The following is a 22,779-nucleotide window of genomic DNA, read 5'->3' as shown; positions in this document are numbered from 1 at the left end:
GAGGTAGAAACTTAAAAAACAACAACAGAAAAGATCAGTGAAACTAAGAGGTGGTTCTTTGAAAAGATAAACAAAATTGTTAAACTTTAACCAGACTCACCCAAGAAAGAAAAAGGGAGGACTTAAATAAATAAAACGAGAAACAAGGAAAAGTAAAACCACCACACAAATGCAAAGGGTTATAATACTATAAAAAATTACATGCCAACAAATTGGACAACCTAGAAGAAATGGATGAATCCCTGGAAACATACACTCTTCCAAAACTGAATCAAGAATAATACAAAATTTGAACAGACTAGTAACAAATTGAATCAGTTATCAAAAAACAAATAGAAGTCCAGAATGAGGTGCTTTCACGGGAGAATTCCACCAAACACCTCAAGAGTTAATACCTATTTTTCTCAAACTATTCCAAAAAATAAAAGAGGAAGGAAAACTTCCAAATTAATTTTACAAGTCCAGGATTAGCCTGATACCACTAGACAGAGACATTACAAATGAAACAAAACTATAGGCCAATATTCCTGATAAACATAGATATCAAAATTCTCAATGAAATGTTAGCAAAGCTAATTGTAATACATTAAAAATATCATTCACCATAATCAAGTGGGATTTATTCTAGGGATGTGAGAGTGGCTCGATATTTGCAATTCCATCAGTGTAATGTATTACATTAACAAAAGGTTAAAAACCATGTGATCATTTCAATAGATGCAGAGAAAAGATTTGGCAAAGTACAACATCCAGTGATGATAAAAACCGTCAACAAAGCGGGTTTAGAGGAAACATATGTCCACATAATACTCAATGGTGAAAAACGGGAGAGCTTTTCCGATAAGATCAGGAACAAGACAAGGATATTTATGTTCTCCACTTTTATTTAACATAGTACTGGAAGTCCTAGCCTTGGCAGTCAGACAAGAAAAAGAAACAAAAGGCATCCAAATTGGTAAGGAAGAAGTAAAACTTTCACTGTTTGCAAATGACATGGTATTATATATAGAAATCCCTAAAGATTCCACCAAAAAAACTATTAGAATTCAGTAAGCCTGAAGGATACAAAATTAATATACAGAAATCTTTTGTATTTCTATATATTTATAATGAAGTAGCAGAAAGAAATTAAGAAAATACCATTTGCAAATTGCATCAAAAAGAATAAAATACCTAGGAGTAAATTTAACCAAGGAGCTGAAAGACCTGTACTCTGAAAACTATAAAACACTGATGACAGAAATTGAAGACAACACAAATGGAAAGACATTCCATGCTCCTGGAATGGAAGAATTTTACTACTCAAAGCAAGCTACAGACTCAGTGCATGCAATCTCTATCAAAATACCAGTCGCATTTTTCACAGAACTAGAACAAACAATCCTAACATTTGTATGGAACCACAAAAGACCCCTAAGAGCAGAGCAATCTTGAGAAAGAACAAAACTAGAGGTATCACAATCCCGGATTTCAAGGTACACTACAAAGCTGTAGTAATCAAAACGACATGGTACTGACACAAAAAAATAGACACATAGATCAATGGAACAGGAAAAAGCCTAGAAATAAACCCATGCTTATATAGTCAATCTGTGACAAAGGGGGCAAGAATATCCAATGGGAAGAAGACAGCCTTCAATAAATGGTGTTGGGAAAACTGGACAGCTACATGCAAAAGAATGAAACTGGATCACTAACACCATACACAAAAATAAAGTCAAAATGGATTAGAGAACTAAATGTGAGACCTAAAACCATAAATCTCCTAAAAGAAAAATAGACAGTAATCTCTTAGACATCGCCCTTAGCAACATTTTTCTGGATATGCCCTTCAGGCAAAGGAAACAAAACCAAAATAAACTATTGGGACTACATCAAAATAAAAGGCTTTTGCACAGCAAAGGTAACCATGGACAAGACAAAAGGACAGCCTGCTGAATGGGAAAAATATTTTCAAATGATATTATTTGATAAGGGGTTTATATCTAAAACACATAAAGAATTTTTACAACTCAACACCAAAAAAAAAAAAAAATCAAAACTAAACAAAACAAAACCAATTAAAACATGGGCAGAGGACCTGAACAGATACCTTTCACAGGAGATAGATGGACAGCCAAAAGATCACATGAGAAGATGCTCAACATTACTCATCATCAGGGAAATACAAGTCAAAACCACCATGAGATACCACCTCACACCTGTCAGGATGGCTAAAATCAAAACCACAGAAAATAACTATTGGTAAGGATATGGAGAAAAAGGAACCCTCGTGCACTGTTGGTAGAAATGAACACTAGTGCAGCCACTGTGGAAGACAGTGTAGAGGTTCCTCAAAAAACTGAAAATAGAACTATCCTATGATCCAGTAATTGTACTACTGGGTATTTACCCCAAGAAAATGAAAACATTTGTGCAAGAAGATATATGCACCCCTATGTTTATTGCAGTATTATCTACAACAGCCAAGATATGGAAGCAACCCAAGTGTCCGTAGATAAATGAGTGGATAAAGAAGGTACAAGTACACACACACACACACACACACACACACACACACACACACACACAAATACAAATGGAATAGAACTCAGCTATAAAAAAGAATGAAATCTTGCCATTTGGACAACATGGGTGGAGCTAAAGGGCATTCTGCTAAGTGAAATAAAGAAAAATACCACATGATTTCACTTATATGAGGAGTCTTAAAAACAAGACTACCAACCCAAAAAACAAACTCTTAACTACAGAGAACAGAGTGGCTGTTGCCAGATGGGAGATGGATGGTGCGATGGACAAAAGTGGTGAAGCAAATTCAGAGGACAAACTTCCAGGTATAAAGCCGGTCAGTCATGGAAATGAAAAGTGCAGCATAGGGAATATATTTAATAATCTGTGACAATGTGGTATGGTAACAAATGATGACCAGTTATTGTGGTAAGAAAAAAAAAAGGAAGTCAGCAGTCACTATGGAGAATTTGGTGATAACCAACAGAAGTATATAAGCATTTACCCTCTGACCAGGCAGTTTCACTCCTAGTAATTTTTCTGGAGGAAACACCTCCACAGATCACTTTTGCAGAAGATGCTTAGGAGCTATAAACCAGAAACAAGTAGGGTGGTGGATATGCTTGGAGGAGGATAAGGATGGAAATGGGACTTTCCTGAGTATTCTTTCGTATATAGTTTTGACTTTGAACCGCGTAAATATTTTACATGTTCAATTACATAAAATTAAATAGAATGAAAACAAAGCAAATCCTATAATTGAATATACAAAGAGCAACTAATAAAAACAGATTGATTGTAAACATAAAGTAAAAAACTAAGAATTTGGTAACTTTTAACACTGTGTTCTGACTATACACTGTAATGGGATATGGTCTCAGGACAAAAAGAGGGGAAAAGAAATGTTACCCTTTATTTTATTGTTAGTTGTTGGCAATGGTGTCAGTGTGGTAAGCCAGAAACTATGTAGTTTGTATTGTAGTCAGAGCAAATAAATCAAAATACTAATGTAATTGGGAACCAGGTTCTCATTATGGGAGAAGGGAGATAAAATTTTGGAATGAGGTAAGGTGAGAGGAGGAATCCTGTGATGCTGGCTTTGAATTGGAGGTTATCAGTATGAACTCTTGGTTGTTAAAAAAATGAGTTTCTAGCTCCACCTACTGAAAGGGCCTAGACGCAGTGACACCCCAGTGCAAGGTGCATACCTTGAGCTCAGATTTTGCTGTCTAAAAACCTTTTTTTTTTTTTTTTTTTTTTCAATAAAAGGCACTAGGGTTCCTTGAAAAGAAAATGACTCTGGGTCAGCAGAAGTTCAAGATGCCAGAAAGCAAACAAGCACTTAAAGCCCGAGACATATCAAGAGGACACAGGAGCTAGCTTGAAAGAACTCTGATGGGAGAAATTTGGAAAAACTTCAGGCATTCACAAAAAAAAAAAAAAAAAAAATGATGGCAGTGGATTATATAGCACATTGAGTAAAAACAAGTCCAAAATATAGTTCCAGGGGGAAAAAAAATGCCTATTTGTGAAAGCAGAATGAATCCTAGAATTAGAAAAATCACTCTTTTGCAATTCCCAATATGATCATTGATTCAGGCAAGGACGATAAACTATGTATGAGGTAAAACTTTGTTGGGGAGCAGCATAGTGTCACCGTCTCCCAGATTTACCCTAGAGGTTACTTACTGATCACAGGAGGGAGAAGGTGCCCAGCAGACACCTCAGGCAAGTGATCTGACCTCACACGAGCAGTAACAAGACCAACTGACATGACGGGAAGCATGACCTAGATGGTGGTTTTGTGGAACATGTTTAATAATGAGGACAGTGATTGCGGGGGGCCATCAGCATCCTGATTTGAGATAAAGAATGTTGGGGAACGGTGTGCCCTAAAAATAGGTGAATACAGACTCATGTCTTAAAATTTCCTTATTGTCATTTTCAAATATAACTTTGATTTTTACCCAAGTAACAGAGGTGCCTTATTCAAAGGAGGGTCTAGTTGGGTCACAGATTTATCAGGACTTAAAAAAAAAAAGTCCTTTCTCTGCTGGCTCCTCACAGGCAACTTCAGTTCCTTTCGCTGATGGTATTTACCTTCCTACCTCTGGTAACATGCTTACTACACAAACGGCATTTCTCCCTCTAAGCATTACCTGTTTACTCCCTAAGGGGAAGGTGATGATTTAGGCCTCTTCTGTCCTGCTGGGAAGCCCCACAACCATTGCTGTACCCATGCACGCTTCCCAGGCCCGGGGCCATCAAAATTACTATGTTCTAATCATGTTTAGAGCACTGTCCAGTGTTGACTTGAGGACTCTGCAGAAACTGTCCCCGGCTAGCCACTGTCGCCTGTGTATTACCATTACATTTCCTTTCCTCAACAGCTTGTTTTCCCTTGGTTTCTTTTCTTCTTTATTTCTTTATATTTCTCACTAGTTCAGCCTTAAACTCTTCCCTGTTCTGTAACTCTCTTCAAGTACACTCAAAGGGACTTGGGATGTCCATCTTCTAGAAATTTCTCCTGTAGCTGTATGCTTTACTCTGATTTATATGAAGTGCTGTACATCTGGTGTATAAATACACTTTGCCCTCCTTCTCCACCTCGGGAGCCTTCTTCCCCTCTTCTAATGCATTCTCCATTGCCTTGGTTCCATGATTTTCTCTCTCTCTCTGTTTGTTTGTTTGTTTGTTTGTTTTAGTTTCTTCTCTTGTTTTGATGGGATATGCCTTCTGTTGGCTTCCTGAGAACTTAAAGTGATGCAGACATTTTTAAGACCTCACTTGCCTAAAGATGGCTTTGTTTTGTAGAAGTACTTATTTGAAAAAAATTTTAAAAAAGTACTATTTGATCATTTGGCTGGGTATAGAATTCTGCATCAGAAATTTTTCTCATCCTGGGAAACAAACAAGGGGTGGTGGAAAGGGAGGTGGGTGGGAGGTGGGGGTGACTGGGTGACAGGCACCAAGGGGGGCACCTGATGGGATGAGCACTGGGTGTTATGCTATATGTTGGCAAATTGAACTCCAATTAAAAAAATATATATGTAAAAAAATAAAAAGAAAAAAATAAAAAGAAATTTTTCTCATTAAAGGCTTAAAAGCTTCTTAAACTGAGTACTTAAATCATTTGTAAGTTGAGAGTTGTACCAATTGTAAATAACTTAGTTTTTCCTTATTCAGTGTATTTAATTTTTGGAATACTTGATACATTCATGTGATTAGGAGGACTTTAGTAGTAGGGAAAATGTATATATTGGCAGATAGGCAGTTTGTAACCTATATGAGCCTATATAACCATTTCTAACTTGTTAAGTGTCCTTAAGTTTCATTATGCATATATGGAATATGTTTTTAACTATCCTTTTTCTCTCCCCTTTTACACAGAATGGTGATGCATTCTGTGTACTCTTCTGTGTCTTGCTTTTTTTTCCTTAACACTGTATCTTGGAGACATGTCCACATCAGTATGTGGAGAGTTTGCTCATCTTTGAAAGACAGCCCCATTCTATTACACTGGTTACGTGTGTCATAATTTATTTAACGGTTTTCTTACTGATGGACATTTAGATTATTTCCATTCCTTTCTTACTATGAACAGTACTTCCATGAATAATCTTAAAAACTCCCAATTTTTCATTCATACAAGTAAATTTGTAAGGTAAATCCTGAGGAGTGGAATTCTTGGCTCAAAGAGTATTTATTTATTTATTTACTTACTTATTTATTTTTAAGATTTTATTTATTTATTAATGAGACAGAGAGAGAGACAGAGACACAGGCAGAGGGAGAAGCAGGCTCCATGCAGGCAACCCGATGTGGGACTCAATCCCGGGTCTCCAGGATCAGGCCCTGGACTGAAGGCAGCGCTAAACCACTGAGCCAGCCAGGCTGCCCACGAAGAATATTTATACTGTGTAACTTTGACAGATATTGCCAAGTTGCTTTTATTTATTTTTTTAAAATTTTTATTTATTTATTTATTCATAAGAGACACAGAAAGAGAGAGGCAGAGACACAGGCAGAGGGAGAAGCAGACTTCCTGTGGGGAGCCTGATGTGGGACTCGATCTCAGGACCCAGGATCATGACCTGAGCCAAAGGCAGACATTCAATCACTGAGCCACCCAGGAGCCCCAACCAAATTGCTTTTCACGGGAGGTATACCAGTTACACTCCAACAGCCTCACAGAGAAAAATATTCTGTTGATGAATTTTGGAGGCAAACAGTATCATTTTTAAGAAGCAAACAGTATAGTTTAAGTTTCTATGTTTCTTTTTTGTAAGTGATGCTGACCATCTCTCCATATGTTTAACAACCCATTTTATTTATGTGTGTTAATTGCCTCTTTGAATCCCTTGCTCATTTTACTATCTCACTATTGGGCTTTGGTATTCTTTTAATTTATTATTTTTTTAAATTTTATTTATTTGAGTGTGAGCTCACAAGATGAGAGGAGGGGCAGTGGGAGAGGGAGAAGCAGACTCCCCGCTGAGCAGGGAGCCCGATGCAGGGCTCAATCCCAGGACCCTGGAATCACGAGTTGAGCTAAAAGCAGATGTTTAACTTATTGAGCCACCCAGGTGCCCTTATTTATTTATTTATTTATTTATTTATTTATTTATTTATTTATTTATTTATTTTTAAGTGGGCTCCATGCCCAATGTGGGGCTTGAACTCACAACCCTGAGATTAAGAGTCATGTGCCCTACCAAATGAGCCAGGCATGCACCCCTCGAGCTTTGATTTCTTTTCCTGTTTGATCCAAGAGTACTTTATAGTTAGGAAGACTAACATTTTATAATGATCCCCCCACCCCCAGTTTGTTGTTTCCTTTAGATTTTGCCTGTTTTTTATGCCCCCAAAGTTTTTTAGTTTTTCTTGTTTGATTTTTGGTTGAACTACTTACCCCTTAGAGTTTAGGGTATCTCTGGCTTCCTGTGTTGCTGAGGAGCCCAACCCCATTCTCACCCTTTTATTTTTTACAGATCTTCTTTTAAAAAACTGAAGTACAGACACAGAGAGCCATACATAAAAATGTATAGTTTAATGGACTATAAGGCAAATACCCTTGTAACTGCCACTCAGATAAAGAACTAGGTCTCTGTCCCATACAGCCCTTCTGTGTGACGTCTCCCATACCCAGCTTCCTTCCCCCAGAGTAACACGGCTCATAGAGCAGTCACTTTCTTGCATTTCTAAAAGATCGTTTTATCACCCAAATGCGTATCCCTGGAGACTTTAGTTTACTCTTTTAAAACATTATTTGAGAGATCTTTCCTTTAAAAAAAAAAAAAAAAAAGGCTCCACTCCCAGTGTGGAGCCCAACATGAGGCTCGAACTCACGACCGCCTGAGATCAAGACCTGAACTGAGATCAAGAGCCAGACACTCCACAGACTGAGCCACCCAGGTGCCCCTGACATGTCTTCAGTCTCTTTTTTTGACTCTGCTGATTGCTTCTCCATTCCCTTTTCCCCTTGTTTTTCTATTGAAGAACTGAACCATTGGACCTTCCGAGTTTTCCGCAGTGGAACTTTTGCTGATGACGCACTCATGGTACCGCCCAGTGTTTCCCTGTGTCCTCTGTATTTCTTTTCTTGATGGACGTATAATTAACATACAGTAAACTGCACATACTTCCTGTGTACAGTTGCTACCTTCTGCCCTGTTTCCACCCACGAAAATCCCCAGCATCAGGATTGTAAATACAACTATCACCCCCAAAAGTTCCTTGTGCTTCTTTGTAGTTTCTCCCCATTGCCTCTCTGGATCTCCTCTCAACTAAGGATCTGCTTCCCTTATTACAGCAAGTGTGTATTTTCTAAGATTTTATATAAATGGAATCATGCAGTGCACACTTCTCTTTTTTCTTTGGGCGTGGCCTCTTTCATTCAACATAATTATGAGATTATGTTGAGATCCATCCCTATTGGGCCTCTTTCATTCAACATAACTATGAGGTGAATTGAGATTCATCCCTATTGTTGCAAGTTTCGATACTTTTCTTCCTTTTTCTTGCTGAGCAGTATTCCATTGTGTGGATACACCACTGTTCATTCAGTTGTTGATAGGGATGTGAATTGCTCCCACCTTGTGTCCTCTGTATTTCTTTCAGTTTGGCAGCTGATCTGGAGATTGTGTCAGACTCAGGGTCAGTCTGTAGGAGACAGAGAACGTCTGGTTTCTCTCCTGTTGTGACGATGATAGCGATAGTTGGTTAATGTTCCTATCTGTTAATTCCTGGGTAGGAGGTTGGGGAAGAAGAGTTAGTTGCAAAATGATGGAATTCTAAGTCTACGATTTATTTTACATTCTGCAAGTCGGAATCCTCTTTAAAGAGATACTTGCCCTCACCTGCTACTTGGTTATCCAGGCGGCCCTCTTTTATGGGGCAGGTAAATGCTTTCTTCTTTCCCTTAATTTACCTGTTTTGAAGATATCTAATCCAGGTCTCATTTCTTTGAATGAAACCTGTTCTTTTTATCTTTCTGTTGGAAAACTAGTGATCTCTTTACTGTTTTGAAATTTACAATGATGTGCCTCCATGTGGGTCTGTTTTCTTCCATCAAGGTGTGGGCACTGCTGGACTCTCTTACTCTTGAAAAACTAGTTCTAGAAAATGTTATAGCCCTTTTCTTTTATTTCTTCCCTTCTAGATCATTCACTTTCTGTGACAGCCATTATTGAGATTTTTGTACCTGTTGGACTAGTTATCTAATTTTGTCCTTTACCTTATTCTGTTTTTGGAAATTTCCTGAATTTTCTAACTCTTATGTTCAGCTTATCATTTCTGCCATGATCATATTTTTATTTTCCAAGAGTGCTTTCTTGTTTTCTGTTGTCATTTTTAAATTGCCTCTCTTCATGTTTCATGGATGAAGTATTTCCTCCCTGAAAACAATGAGTTTCTAAATAAAGTTTTCTTCTAACATTGATTCTCTTTCCTCCAAGTTGTCTTTTTCAGTCCTTGTGGATTTGACTTTTCATAGTTGAGATTTTCTTTGGATGTCTGGTTATCTTTGAATGTCTAGTCATATTGATCAGTAGGGCACTATCTAGTATATTTCCTTAGGGAAGACTCAAGCTCAATATCGTTAGATATTTTTGTGATAATGGTATTCCTAAAACCCAAATGCGGAAAAGGCGGCTGCACAGGTCTCAACATTTAATATGTGTATTTTGTCTTAGTCTCCCTGTTTTCAGCATTCTCAACTCTTTTCAGGGTCCAGAGACCATCCCTTTTACTCTTGCCAGAGAAAACCTCCATTCTTATTCCATGGAGAGGTAGTCATCTGTTGCACTGAGTCAGAGAAGGGACCTGGGATCTAATTGTTTTTTTTTTTTTTTTCTCCTGACTACTATAAATTCTTTTGTCCTTGGACGTTTTTGCCTTTAAAAAATTTCATGAAAAATTTCAAACATACATACAAATAAATAGAATTACCATTAACCTGTGACCAGTCCTGCCCCATCTATACTCCCATCAACCCCCACCCCGGCCAGACATATATACTGTGTTGTTTTGAAGCAAATTCCAGAGAACGTATCTCATGTGTAAATATTTCAGTATGTATTTTTACATCTTTTAAGTTACCATAGAAGTTGTGTAGGGCTAACATAGCAAAATATTACAAACTGGCTTAAATAATATCTATTTTCTCATAATTTCAGAGGCTAGAAGTCCAAGATCAAGGCCTCAACAGATTTGGTTTCTCCAGAGGCCTGTCTCCTTGGCTTGCAGGTAGCCACCTTCTAGCATGTCCTTGTGTGGCCTTTCCTCTGTGCGCGCCCTGCCTAGGTGTCTCTTGTGTGTGTGCAAATCTCACCTTATGAGGATACCAGTCAGATTGGGCTAGGTCCCATCCAAGTGGCCTCATTTCATTTTAATTTTCTCTGTCAAGGCCTCATATTCAAATACAATCACGTTCTGAGGTACTGGAGGTTAGGGCTTCCACATATGAATTTGGGGACCACAGTTTAGCCAATCACAAAATACCATTATAATGCCAAAAATTAATAACTCATTAATACCCCCAAATTTCTATGCAGTGTTCTAATTTCCAGTTGTCTTATAAATGAAATTCTTCTGTTTCATTGAACTCATACAAGTTCTACACATTGCACTTATTTGATATTATCTGAAATCTCATTTAATCTTTTGTTACTGAGACAATTTATTAAGCATATAAGTTGTTTTTCGTGGAGAGTTGAGTACCATCTGGATTTTGCTTATTGCATCTCCTGGGGTTATTTAACATGTTTTTTTCTTTTCTTTTTTTGTTAAATATTTGAATCTGCAGGCCTGGTCAGGTTCCGTTTTCAGCAAGTCTACTTCATAGGTAGTGGTACATCCTTCCATCTCTTCCTTTGGATGTTAGTAGCTGCTGATGATCATTGGCTGCTTCCATTTAATACATCAGGAGTTACAGAATGGTGATTTTCACTTTTTATTATTCCTTTTTCACTTTAATTAGAGTGCTTCTATAAAAGTAAACATCCCCTCACTTACTGTTCTTGTCACCAAGTGGTAAAGAAAGAAAGAAAAAAGAAAGGGAAGAAATAAGGAAATGTTTGTTTTCTGTTTTTACCAGTTTAAAAACATAGTGACTTGTTTTCCTGGTGTCCTCACCTGTGACAAATTAGGTTTGCTTGTTCATTTTAGAATCGGGTACAAATTCAACTTATTATTAGTTTAGTGGCAGTATGAGAACGAGTAGAGGTAATTGTATTTATTCAAAATGCCATCTTTCATTGGAAGTTATATCATAATTCATATAGCCAGTTTCTTATTGTTGGTATTTAAGTTAATTCCGGGCTTTCACTTGTATATCCAATACTGTGAGATGAACATCCTTAAAAATAAATAAACCGTACGCTCATTTTCAGTGTACAGTTTGAATTTTGAAAAATGTATTCTCAAGAGAGTCGAACCACCACCTCAATCCAAATATAGAACATTTGCGTCTCTACAGAAAGTTGCCTGGTGCCCTCTTGCCACCACCTGGCCTCAGATTTTCCCTCATGGTCTGTCTGGTTTATGGATTTGTTTTGCTATTTTGGAATTCCATATGATGGGAACCATGCAGTCAGTACTCTTTTGTGTTGGGTTCTTTTCATTCAGCACATTTCTGAGATTTATCCCTGTGTAGCACATATCCTTTTTAGTTATTCCTTTTAATTGCCGAGAAGTACACTGTATGGATACACTACAATTTGTTTATTCATTCTCCTATTGATGGACGTATGAAACATTTCCAGTTTGGACCCATGAATGTGCTGCTACGCACATTTGTGTACACATTTTGTGGACATATGTTTTCATTTCTCTTGGCTAAATAGCTAATAGTACGGTTACTGGATGAAGTGGGAATTGAATGTTTAACATTGTCAGAAAGCTCCAAACTGATGGAGCAGGGTCTGAGAGGTCGAGCTGTTCTATTTCCTTGCCATCACATGTATTGTGAGTCTTCTAAATTTTACTATTCTAGTGGGTGTGCAGTGGTATCTCATTGTGGTTTTCATTTGCATTTGTGTCTTTTCAGTGTGTCTGTTCAAAGCTTTTGCCCATTTTTCTAATGGGCTAATTGTCTTACTCAGTGGTGAGACTCCTTTTACATTCTGGATTCAAGTCACTGGTCACATTTTACATTTTCTCCCAGTCTGTAGCTTTCCTTTTTCCTAACAATGCTTTTAAAAAGAAATATTTAGGACAGCCCTGGTGGGTCAGCGGTTTAGCGCCGCCTGCAGCCCAGGCGTGATCCTGGAGACCCAGGATCGAGTCCCATGTCGGGCTCCTTGCATGAAGCCTGCTTTTCCCTCTGCCTGTGTCTCTGCCTCTCTCTCTCCTCTCTGTGTATTCTCATGAATAAATAAATAAAATATTTTTTAAAAATACTGTGTCTTCATGGGACACCTGGGTGGTTCAGTGGTTGAGCGTCTGCCTTTAGCCCAGGTCATGACCCCGGAGTCCCAATTGAGTTCCACATCGGGCTCCCTGCATGAAGCCTGCTACTCTCTCTGACTCTGTCTCTGCCTCTCTCTCTGTGTCTCTCATGAATACATTTTTTAAAATCTTTAAAAAATGAAAAAAGAAAACTTAAAAAAAAAAACTGAGTCTTCCAACCCATGGTATATGTGTGAATTTAGATCTTTGATTTGTGTTGTTTAAAATTTTCAAAATACTGTGCTTGCATGTGCTTTGTCAAATTTAACCATAAATGTTTCAGATTTTTAGCACTGCTACTGTTATTTCATTTTTCAATTGTTTACCACTAGTGTCTAGAAATAGGATTTTTTAAAAACCTGTGCCCTTGCTAAATTTGTTACTTTTAGTAGCTTTATTATAGGTTTAGATTTTTAAGAACATGATCCATGATTATAGTTTTCTTTCTTTCTTTCCAGTCTGCGTGCCTTATATTTCCTCTTAAGGCCTTATTGTACTGGATAGGACTTCCAAAAAAATGTTGAGGAGTGAAGGGTGGATCTTAAGTGGGAAAATGAGGCCATTCCTTCATCACTAAGCATCAGGTTAGGTTTTAGGGTTTTTTTATAGCTGCTTTTTATCTGGTTCGGAAGTTCCCTCTTATTATTTGTGAAGTTTTAATCACGTTGGGTTTTGTTACTTTTTCTGTGTCAATTCAGATTATCTTCACAGTTTTTCTCCTTTATTCTGGTAACATAGTGAATTACATTATATTGATTTTTCTAATGTTAAACCAAGCTTGCATTGGCTGTGATGTATTAGGGTATATTATTATTTTTATATATAGATGGGTTTAATTAATTTATTTTTAAAAATTTTTAAAAATTTATTTATGATAGTCACAGAGAGAGAGCGAGAGAGGCAGAGACACAGGCAGAGGGAGAAGCAGGCTCCATGCAGGGAGCCCGACGTGGGATTCGATCCCGGGTCTCCAGGATCACGCCCTGGGCCAAAGGCAGGCGCCAAACCGCTGCGCCACCCAGGGATCCCTAGATGGGTTTAATTTAATAATATTTTGTTAAGGGTTTTTTTTGGACAATGTTCTTGAGGGATGTTGATTTATAATTTAGTTTTCCTAAAATGTCTTTGTTTTTGGTATCACGGAGATTCTGGTCAAGGATGTTAGGAGGCATTTCTATCTTTTTCTGTGTAAGTTTGGTATTTTTCCCGTAAATGTTTAATTTAGCAATGAAGACATCTGACTCTATGTTTTCTTTGTGGGAAGATTTTAAAATGCAAAATCTGTTTCTTTAATAGAGATTGTTAGGGATGTTTCTGAATGAGATTTGGTATTGTCCTTCCAGAAATTTGTTTCATGACAGTTGTCTCATTTATTAAGATTATTTGTAATTGTCCTTTGTTATCCTTTTAATGTTTGTAGGATGTGTAGTGAGGTCCTCCCTTTCCTTATTTTGGCAGGTTCTTAGTTTGGCTGAGGTTGTATCAATTTGTTGTTTTGTTTTTCCAGAGAACCAGCTTTTGGTTCATTGGTTGTTCTCTTTGTTTTATAAACTTCATTGTTTTCTGCTCTTATAGCCTTCCTTTAGCTTACTTTGCGTTTAATTCGCCTTTTTTTTTAAGGTAGAAACTTAGGTCACTGAATTGAGACCTTCTTTTCCAATACAGACAAATATAATTAGAACCAAACAATGCAAAAGCAGTTAATGTAAGGGAAATTAAACCTGAATTTTTACTTTACCAATTTTCTGACATTTGCAGTTACTTTTTTTTTTTCTTTGATTTATTTATTCATTCATGACAGACACAGAAAGAGAGGCAGAGACATTGGCAGAGGGAGAAGCAGGCTCCCTACAGGAGCCCGATGTGGGACTCGATCCCAGGATCCCGGGATCACGACCTGAGCCAAAGACAAACGTCCAACCACTGAGCCACTCGGACATCCCGCACTGTTACTTTTCAAAGTAGTTTTCTACTATAGCTTTTTAAAATTCTGATAATATTAATAATACATGCTGTTGAAAAATTTCAAAGTACATGAAACTGAGTTAGGATAGGCCATAAGAAATAATCACAAAATCCAAGCAGCTTGATACGACAGACTTTTATTTCTTGTTCACATCATCCACTGTGAATCATCAGGGGCTTTGCTCCACAGTCACTCAAGGACCCAGGTTGACAGAGGATCCACCATTTCAGGCTGTACCATCAGGAACACGTGGCCTCTTTATTCCCTGTGGCAGGAGGAGAGAGCACTGAAGGGCTCTCCTCTGCAATTAAATGCTTTGGCCTCATAGCCCTTTGGCCAGAAAGAGCCACATCATGGGCCCACCTAATAGTAAGGGTCAAGGAACTGAAATCTCCCCGTGGGCCCAGACGCAGAGTAGGTAGGAGTGAGCACCGCGATTGTATACTCCAGGAAGAAGAGATCACCTGTCACCCTACTCTGAGGTAATCCCTACTCCGGTCTTCCTGCCAAGCCTCGCTGACCTTCCTCATGGCCAGCCTTATGTTTGGGATTGGTGGGAAGTACTCCTCTGATCTAATTATTGATTTTGTATTCTGTTGTGTTCTCTACCTTTGCAGCTCTTATGTCATTTTATCAGTCTATGAATGAGACTTGGGAAAGGGCATGTCAAGAATTCTTTTCTAGGTGCCTTAACAACATGGAAATATCAAGTTTCTTTTTAAAACCTTGCTTTAGAGTATCTCTGAAAAATACACAAGTAACTGGTAACCATAGTTTTATCTAGGGAGGGAACTGGACTGGATCATGAGGAGTCGGGGCTGAGGGGTGTTGAAAGGGTGGGAAAGATGAATAATTTTCACAGCATACACTTCTATAACTTGACTTTTGTGCCATGTAAATTATATTATGTATTTTTAAAAACAAATAAAAACCTGTTTCCTGTATTTTAACTTCCTATATTGAATTTAATTATACTGTGGAAATGAATAAAAACATGTTTCTTCAAAAGTTGTCAGAGTTGAATGACATTTTGTTCTTTCACTGAGTTTTGACATATCAAGCCAGGACAATATTTTGAAAAGTTTATTTATAGTTACCTTTTGAAGGAATAAAATTACGTTATCCACGTAGACTAGTTTAGTTACAGCCCTTTGGGTACCAGTAATCAACACAGTCACTTTAATTTGGATCGTTACCTTTTCAGAAAGTTGTTTCAAATACATAAATTTTTTTACAATTCCAGTTGTGAGTTGAGCCATAATGTAGCTTACTGAAGAACACGAGCTTTGAATTCAGAACTGAGCTTGAACCTCAGCTCCAACGTTTATCAGTCATCCAACCTCAGGAAATGTATTTATTTATGCCTATTTCCTTATGGGGGAAAAATACCTACCTTTTGTGATTGTTGTAAGGGTTAGGTAAAAGGCACATATACCCCTGGAAGAGGGTATGTTGTTTCTGCTATAGGCTTTCTCCATTCATTGGGATCAGCAAATCTAGCTACAGTGCTAATTCCATTTTCTGTACAAGAGTAGATCACAGGATTAACCCTGCTCCTCTCTACATACTGCTCTTTAGTGCAAATGGTTCTGTCAGACTTTTTTGAGACTGTATAACACAACTATTTGACTATAGTATTACGTATTTTTATTCTCAAGTCTCTCATTGTGTACATAGGACTTTGCAAAAAGCTACATGATGTGTGATATCACAACTGATTAACTACAGATGAGAATTCAGCTACCTGCTTTTGAGCTCAACACCAAAGCAGTTTCTGAAATGTGAAAAAAAAATGCCATTCTGCTCACTAAATTTTTCTGTTTGGGAAAATACAGTAATTTTTCCTTAAATTTTTTTTTTTTTTTTTTTTTTTTTTTTTGCTTATGTTAACATGCAACAAGTCAAAAGGTCCTGAAACCAAATAGTTTGAGAATTATTGGTTTAGACTCTGAAGCCTAGAGGTAAAAACTGCAATGCAAGCAAGACTTCTTTAAAGAGATGCCATGTTCTATGTACCCACATCTCAGGGTCTTTGGGGAGACTTCAACCTAAACGTATCCCCTTTCTTCCTTTTCCTGGAAAAAAAAATATAAGCAGTTAATGACTGGCTCTAATCCCACAGAAAGTTGTAGTTTCTCTAAACAGGAGAGTTGGAGCCAGTTACTTACACTGAACTCCCATTATGACTGCTATTGATGATAGTTTTTTATGTTTTCTGTCTTTCACACAGAGCTTTTCACGTGGCATTTTGGAATGCCAGGTATCAAAAGTAAGATCATTGAAGGCAGTAAAACGGAGATCATCAGCCAAGAAAGACCTGCTGGAGAAAGCAGAGTAAGTATGTTGCGTCATGTTGTTAAGAATTAATTGGGTTTGTTGTTGAGAGAGAGAGAGAGAGAGAGGAGAGGAGGGGAGAAAGAGAGAGTGAACATGGGGGGAAGTGTAGAGGGAGATGGGACAAGCAGACTGTCCTGAGCACGGAGCCCAACACAGGGCCACAGGGCTCAATTCCACAAACCTGAGATCATGACGTGAGCGAAATCAAGAGTCGGATGCTTAATCAAGGTGCCACCCAGGTGCCCCACCGAGTTTTAAATAGGAAACCAGAGACTGGATCAGTGAAAAGAAATCATGGTTTGTTTCTCTAAGGCTCTGCTAATTCTTCCAAACTGGCCAGAATCGGAAAGCAAGCCCAAAGATGCCTTAAAAGGACTTCCACTTGAACTATTCACGTTATATATGAAACATATGAGTTGATTTATATGTAGTTTAAAAAATCATTCAGAAAACAAGCTGTATCTCATAAATCTCTGGATCTCTGGTGGTAATGTAAACATTTTTCAAGGCAAAATTCAGTTCAGGTAGCCTATACAAAGGGTTTTTCGTCTTGTATTGGGAGGCTGTCTAAAGAACAAAATAGGGATCCCTGGGTGGCTCAGCAGTTTAGCGCCTGCCTTTGGCCCAGAGACCCGGGATCGACTCCCGCGTCGGGCTGCCAGCATGGAGCCTGCTTGTCCCTCTGCCTGTGTCTCTGCCTGCCTCTCTCTCTAGGTCAATCATGAATAAATAAATAAAATCTTTAAAAAAACTAATAAAGAACAAAATAGAATTTTGGATACTTTCAGTGGTTTATGGGGAAGTGTGGTACAAAATCGGTATCCTGAGAAAATTTTGATTGGTTTCCAGGATCACAATGTTCAGGAACCATTGTAAAATGACTAGAATCCTCGTGTTCCTATATACTTCCTTTTGATTGCTTTTTATTGCCTTTCGTATCTTCCCAGAGCCTTTTCCCCCTCATCTTCAGTTTCTTACAGCTTTCTTATTCTCTGACACATTCCATTTCAAACTTCTCTTCATTTTTCCACTCCTCTTCTAAAGAGGTTCATGGCTTGTGCCTTGGTGGCTGTAGGTGACCATCCTTCTCGGTTACTTTCTTCCTGTTTTTCTGTCCTTCCGGTTGGCCCCTCTCTAAAAGCCAATGAGATTATGGAAGCTCCAGAAATATCCCTTGGATGCTGACCACTTAAAACATGGATTCTTTAGCTATATTTATTTATTTTTGGATGAGTTATAAAGGATAAAATCATTTTATACAGATAATCCTATTTCTTTTATCCTAAAGATATTGTTTAGATGGGTCTTTATAAATATGAACCTATTCTGTTTACCTTGTTTACAATCCTAAACTAACCTTGGCACGACCTTTTTTTCCCTTGGCACAAGAACAACTTCAGATATTCTTATCATTCCATCTGGACTTCTTATCCAAACACCACCACTTACAGGGCCAGTGGCATTTGTCAAGGTGGTAGCCATGATTCTATGTCTTTTACATCAAATCTGAATGGAACTTTTTGGCACTGGGTCAAGTTAAACTATATATAAACTATAAATTTCTCTTTTTTTTTAAGATTTTATTTTATTTATTCATGAGACAGAGACAGAGAGGCAGAGACACAGGCAGAGGGAGAAGCAGGCTCCATGCAGGGAGCCTGATGCGGGACTCGATCCCAGATCCCAGGATCAGGATCTGAGCCAAAGGCAGACACTCAACTGCTGAGCCATCCAGGTGTCCCATATTTAAACTGTAAAGAATTTTTATTTATTTATTTATTTATTTATTTATTTATTTATTTATATATATATTTGGGAAAAAGTTTGAGCATACAAAAAAACTTATTAGTTCCTCAATAGTTATGAAAAAGGGTGTTAACTGATTTTTTATAACTGTCTTTACACATATACACTGTGTGTGTGTGAATACATAAATTTGTATACCTTAGTAAGACAGCTTTTGACATGGTAGATTTATAGCCATGACAGGATGTTAAAGAAAAAATCATTCATGACCCTTGCTAAAGAATGGGAAGGCCGACTTTACCCAGGACCTTTGCGGTAGGTGTAGGGACCACTACAATAGGATTTTGCAGCAGGGTACAAAGATTGAGCTCAACTCTGAATACAACAAGGAATAGTGGGAATTCACAGCTAATGAGCAAAGGTGGTTAGTGGGTGGAATATTATGTAGGAAACATCAGAGATGATAAATTCTTGCTAAAGGCATGCCAGGGTGATAGGTCATCATTGGAGGATGGTGCAGGATGAGGAACCTGACCAGATACTGAGGGTGACAGCTTCTGGCTAACCTCACTTAGCAGGATTCTTGCTAAAGCTGGGCAATGAAAACATGGACACAGAAGCTCAAGAAATCAGTTGAACTCTCTTCTCAACGTGGAAAGACTAAGTTAGGGTTCAGTCTGTCAAGAGAACTGATAGCCACCTCTCACAGGGATCTTTTTTCTTTACCCTCTGACAATATCCTCACCTACTCCCTTGAAATTATTTAATTATCTATCTGGTTTTAGGCAAACTCAGTTTTTTTAGTTTTTAGATGTGATATTCCTTTACTTATTCCTCAAAGTTTGAGAAACTCAGAGTCCTCTAACACTGTATTAATAACCTGATGTGCACCCTTAGATATGTTGATGCATAAGGCTTTAACATTTAACGAGTTTAAAAGAGGCAAAGTGAAAACTAAGTCTTCCTCCTATCCCGAGAAACATTTTTAATAGCTAATAGTACATCATAAGGATGTACCATGTACTATATGTCAACTAGAATTTAAATAAAAATTTGGAGGGATCCCTGGGTGGCGCAGCGGTTTAGCGCCTGACTTTGGCCCAGGGCACGATCCTGGAGACCCGGGATCGAATCCCACATCAGGCTCCCGGTGCATGGAGCCTGCTTCTCCCTTTGCCTGTGTCTCTGCCTCTCTCATTCTGTGACTATCATAAATAAATAAAAATTAAAAAAAAAAAATTAAAAAAAAAATAAAAATTTGGAAAAGGAAAAAAAAAGGTGTACCATGTGTCATTTTTAGCCCATCTCCAATAGTTGACATTTGTGAGGGGGTTTGTTACTGTTGTTTAATGATAAATTTCTTGAATTTCCTTCCATCCTTTTTTAAAAAAATTTTTTTTTTCCTTAAGTAATCTCTACCTCCAACATGGGGCTCAAACTCACGACCCTAAGATCAAGAGTCACATGCTCCAGCAACTGAGCTAGCCAGGCACCTCTCCTTCCATCCTTTTCTGCTTTCCTACCCCTTTGGCCTTGCTTTTTCAGCGTCTTCTCTTTTTCCTACCTCCAAATGCCTTAGTCACTCCAGCCTCAACTCCTGTTCCTTTGCTTTTTACCTAGCACTTCTTAATGTTCTCTGGTATCCATAGTCTGCCTCTATTCCTTACCCAGATTCCCTTGTCTGTCCAGGTGCCAGATCTGAAAGATCATGTGCCTAAGAGAAATCTTTCTTTCCTTTACCTATGTCCCCAATATCTTCAGCTTTACTGTCTGCTTTAACTCTTTTGAGTTTCAGGATGATGATCCTGCAGCAAAATGCTCTCCCAAATTTCACTGACAGAAAGCTGGGGGGGGGGGGGGGTGGTAATGTTCATTGTCTGGAGTCAGAGTGAAACTGAGTTAACAGCCATCAGTGATTGTTATGGAGTATTACTCTCAGGCTGCTATTTTAATCCTGTGTTTTGGTTCTGGTAGATAAAAGTACTTTTCTTATCTCTACAAGTTATTAAAACCTGTATTTTTATAGAAGTTGTAGTAGTAATTTATATGTAACATTTTACTTAGAGATCTGAGAGTTCCCAACCATCTGGGTCTCAAAAAAAAGACAGAAGGGTACACATTAATTCCTTCTGATCACATTCTGTATTATGAAAAATATAAATTCCTATTTATATGTTTATAGCTGAACCTTGAACAACACAGGTTTGAGGTGCAATGGTCCACTTATATGCAGATTTTTCCAATAAATACAGTACGGTACTATAAATGTATTTGCCCTATGATTTGCCTCATATTTTCTCTAGCTTTACTGTAAGAAAGTAATAAGTAATATAACACATATACAAAATATGTGTTAACTGACTTATCAGTAAGGCGTCTGGTCAACAGTAGGCTATTAGTAGGGAAGTTCTGGGGGAGTCAAAAGTTACAGATTTTTGACCGTACAGGGGATCAGCACCCTTAACCCTTTCCTTGTTCAAGGGTCAGCTGTAATTATTTGGGGAGATGACTGGATTAAATTAGTTCTTTGAGAATAAAATTTTAAATTAGACATCACATCAAGTTTTCTTTTTCATCTTTCCTTACAGGGATGGAAAACAAAGTGAAATGGTGTTTTAGCCTACGTATTTCAGCAGACCTTCTGCAATTCAGCTAAAACCATGACTGCTCTTTCTTCAGAGAACTGCTCTTTTCAGTACCAGTTACATCAAGCAAATCAGCCTTTAGATGGTAACTGTTTGCTGTTTCTGATTATACTTGGGAAAATACTACTGAATATCCTCACACTAGGAATGAGAAGAAAAATCACCTATCAAAACTTTATGGAATATTTTTGCATTTCACTAGCATTCATCGATCTTTTACTTTTAGTAAACATTTCCATTATATCCTATTTCAGGGATTTTGTACTGTTAGGCATTAGGTTTACTAAATACCACATCTGCCTATTTACTCAAATTATTTCTTTCACTTACGGCTTTCTGCATTATCCAGTTTTCCTGATAGCTTGTATAGATTATTACCTGAACTTCTCTAAAACCACAAAACTTGGGTTTAAGTGTCAAAAATTATTTTATTTCTTGACAGTAATTTTAATTTGGGTTTCAGTCCTTGCTTATGTTTTGGGAGATCCAGCTATCTACCAAAGCCTGAAGGCACAGAATGTTTATTCTTATCAGTGTCCTTTCTACATTAGCATTCAGAGTTACTGGCTGTCATTTTCCATGGTGATAGTTTTATTTATGGCGTTTCTAACCTCTCGGGCAGAAGTTATTGCCTTGGTACAGGCTGTTAGGATGACCTCCTATATGAATGAGACTATCCTATATTTTCCCTTTTCATCCCATCCTAGTTATACTCTGAGCTCTAAAAAAACACTCTTGCCCAAGTTCATTATCTGTTTTCTCGGCACTTGGTTACCATTTGTACTACTTCAAGTAATTATCCTTTTACTTAAAGTCCAGATTCCAGCATATATTGAGATGAACGTTCCGTGGTTGTACTTTGTCAATAGTTTTCTCATTGCTACAGTTTATTGGTTTAATTGTCACAAGCTTAATTTAAGAGACTTCGCATTACCTGTGGATCCATTCGTCAACTGGAAATGCTGCTTCATTCCACTTACAATTCAGAATCTTGAGCAAACTGAAAAGCCTATATCAATAATAATTTGTTAATGTTGCCATGTTAAAATTAATTAAACTGACAACTACAGTAAGAATCATAATTTCAAACGGGAAAGAATGAAGACTCAGGACATATAAAGATTGAACTGGACTGAAGCTCCCCTCCCCAGCCCCAACTTTCATACCATTTCAGAATGTGTCTTTTGGGTACTATTGTATTAAAAAAAAATTCCAAGAAAAATTTGTATACCTGTTCAGGAACACTGTGTGTTACCAATATTAATTTAATACAAAAGTGAAAGAAGTTAATATTTGGCCATACTGATTTCATGTAACCCAAAAAACGACTGGATGCAAAACTGTTATGTAAATCTGAGATTCTCTGCCAATAATATAACAAATGTAAATAAACACTTTTATTAAATTCAGAGCATGAAAATCACGATCATTTTCTTAAAATTATATTCGTTTAACATAAAGGGAAGATTAGCTCAATTTAAATTTAGGTAATTTTCAAAAATATCTCTCTGTTCTTGATGCAGATACTCCTGGAAGAAAAGTTTTAGTTGCTCACCTTACAGAACTGGGAGTAGTGACTAGGCCTCTTTCCACAACATACCAGATTCATGTTCATTTATAACTTATATG

General features: G+C 37.6%; 1 protein-coding gene across 8 annotated transcripts in view; it reads left to right on the top strand.

The window, feature by feature from the left end:
- GPR160 (G protein-coupled receptor 160) overlaps window positions 1–22,559 on the top strand; it is a 48,677-nt gene extending 26,118 nt beyond the window's left edge. For 7 of the 8 annotated variants that reach the window (XM_041731950.1, XM_041731949.1, XM_041731952.1 and 4 more), the window contains 2 exons: window positions 16,653–16,756; window positions 21,094–22,559. In XM_041731950.1, coding sequence (XP_041587884.1) covers window positions 21,166–22,182 — 1,017 coding nt within the window. In that variant the 5' untranslated portion in view covers window positions 16,653–16,756; window positions 21,094–21,165 and the 3' untranslated portion in view covers window positions 22,183–22,559. The remainder of the gene's footprint in view (window positions 1–16,652; window positions 16,757–21,093) is intronic. The other variant, XM_041731953.1, reaches the window with a different exon arrangement.
- Window positions 22,560–22,779: the final 220 nt, after the last annotated feature.

This window comes from Vulpes lagopus, chromosome 17, assembly GCF_018345385.1.
Source record: "Vulpes lagopus strain Blue_001 chromosome 17, ASM1834538v1, whole genome shotgun sequence".
Lineage (NCBI taxonomy): Eukaryota > Metazoa > Chordata > Mammalia > Carnivora > Canidae > Vulpes > Vulpes lagopus.
Note: the sequence above shows the minus strand (reverse complement) of the source record. Positions and strands in the feature narration are given on the sequence as shown.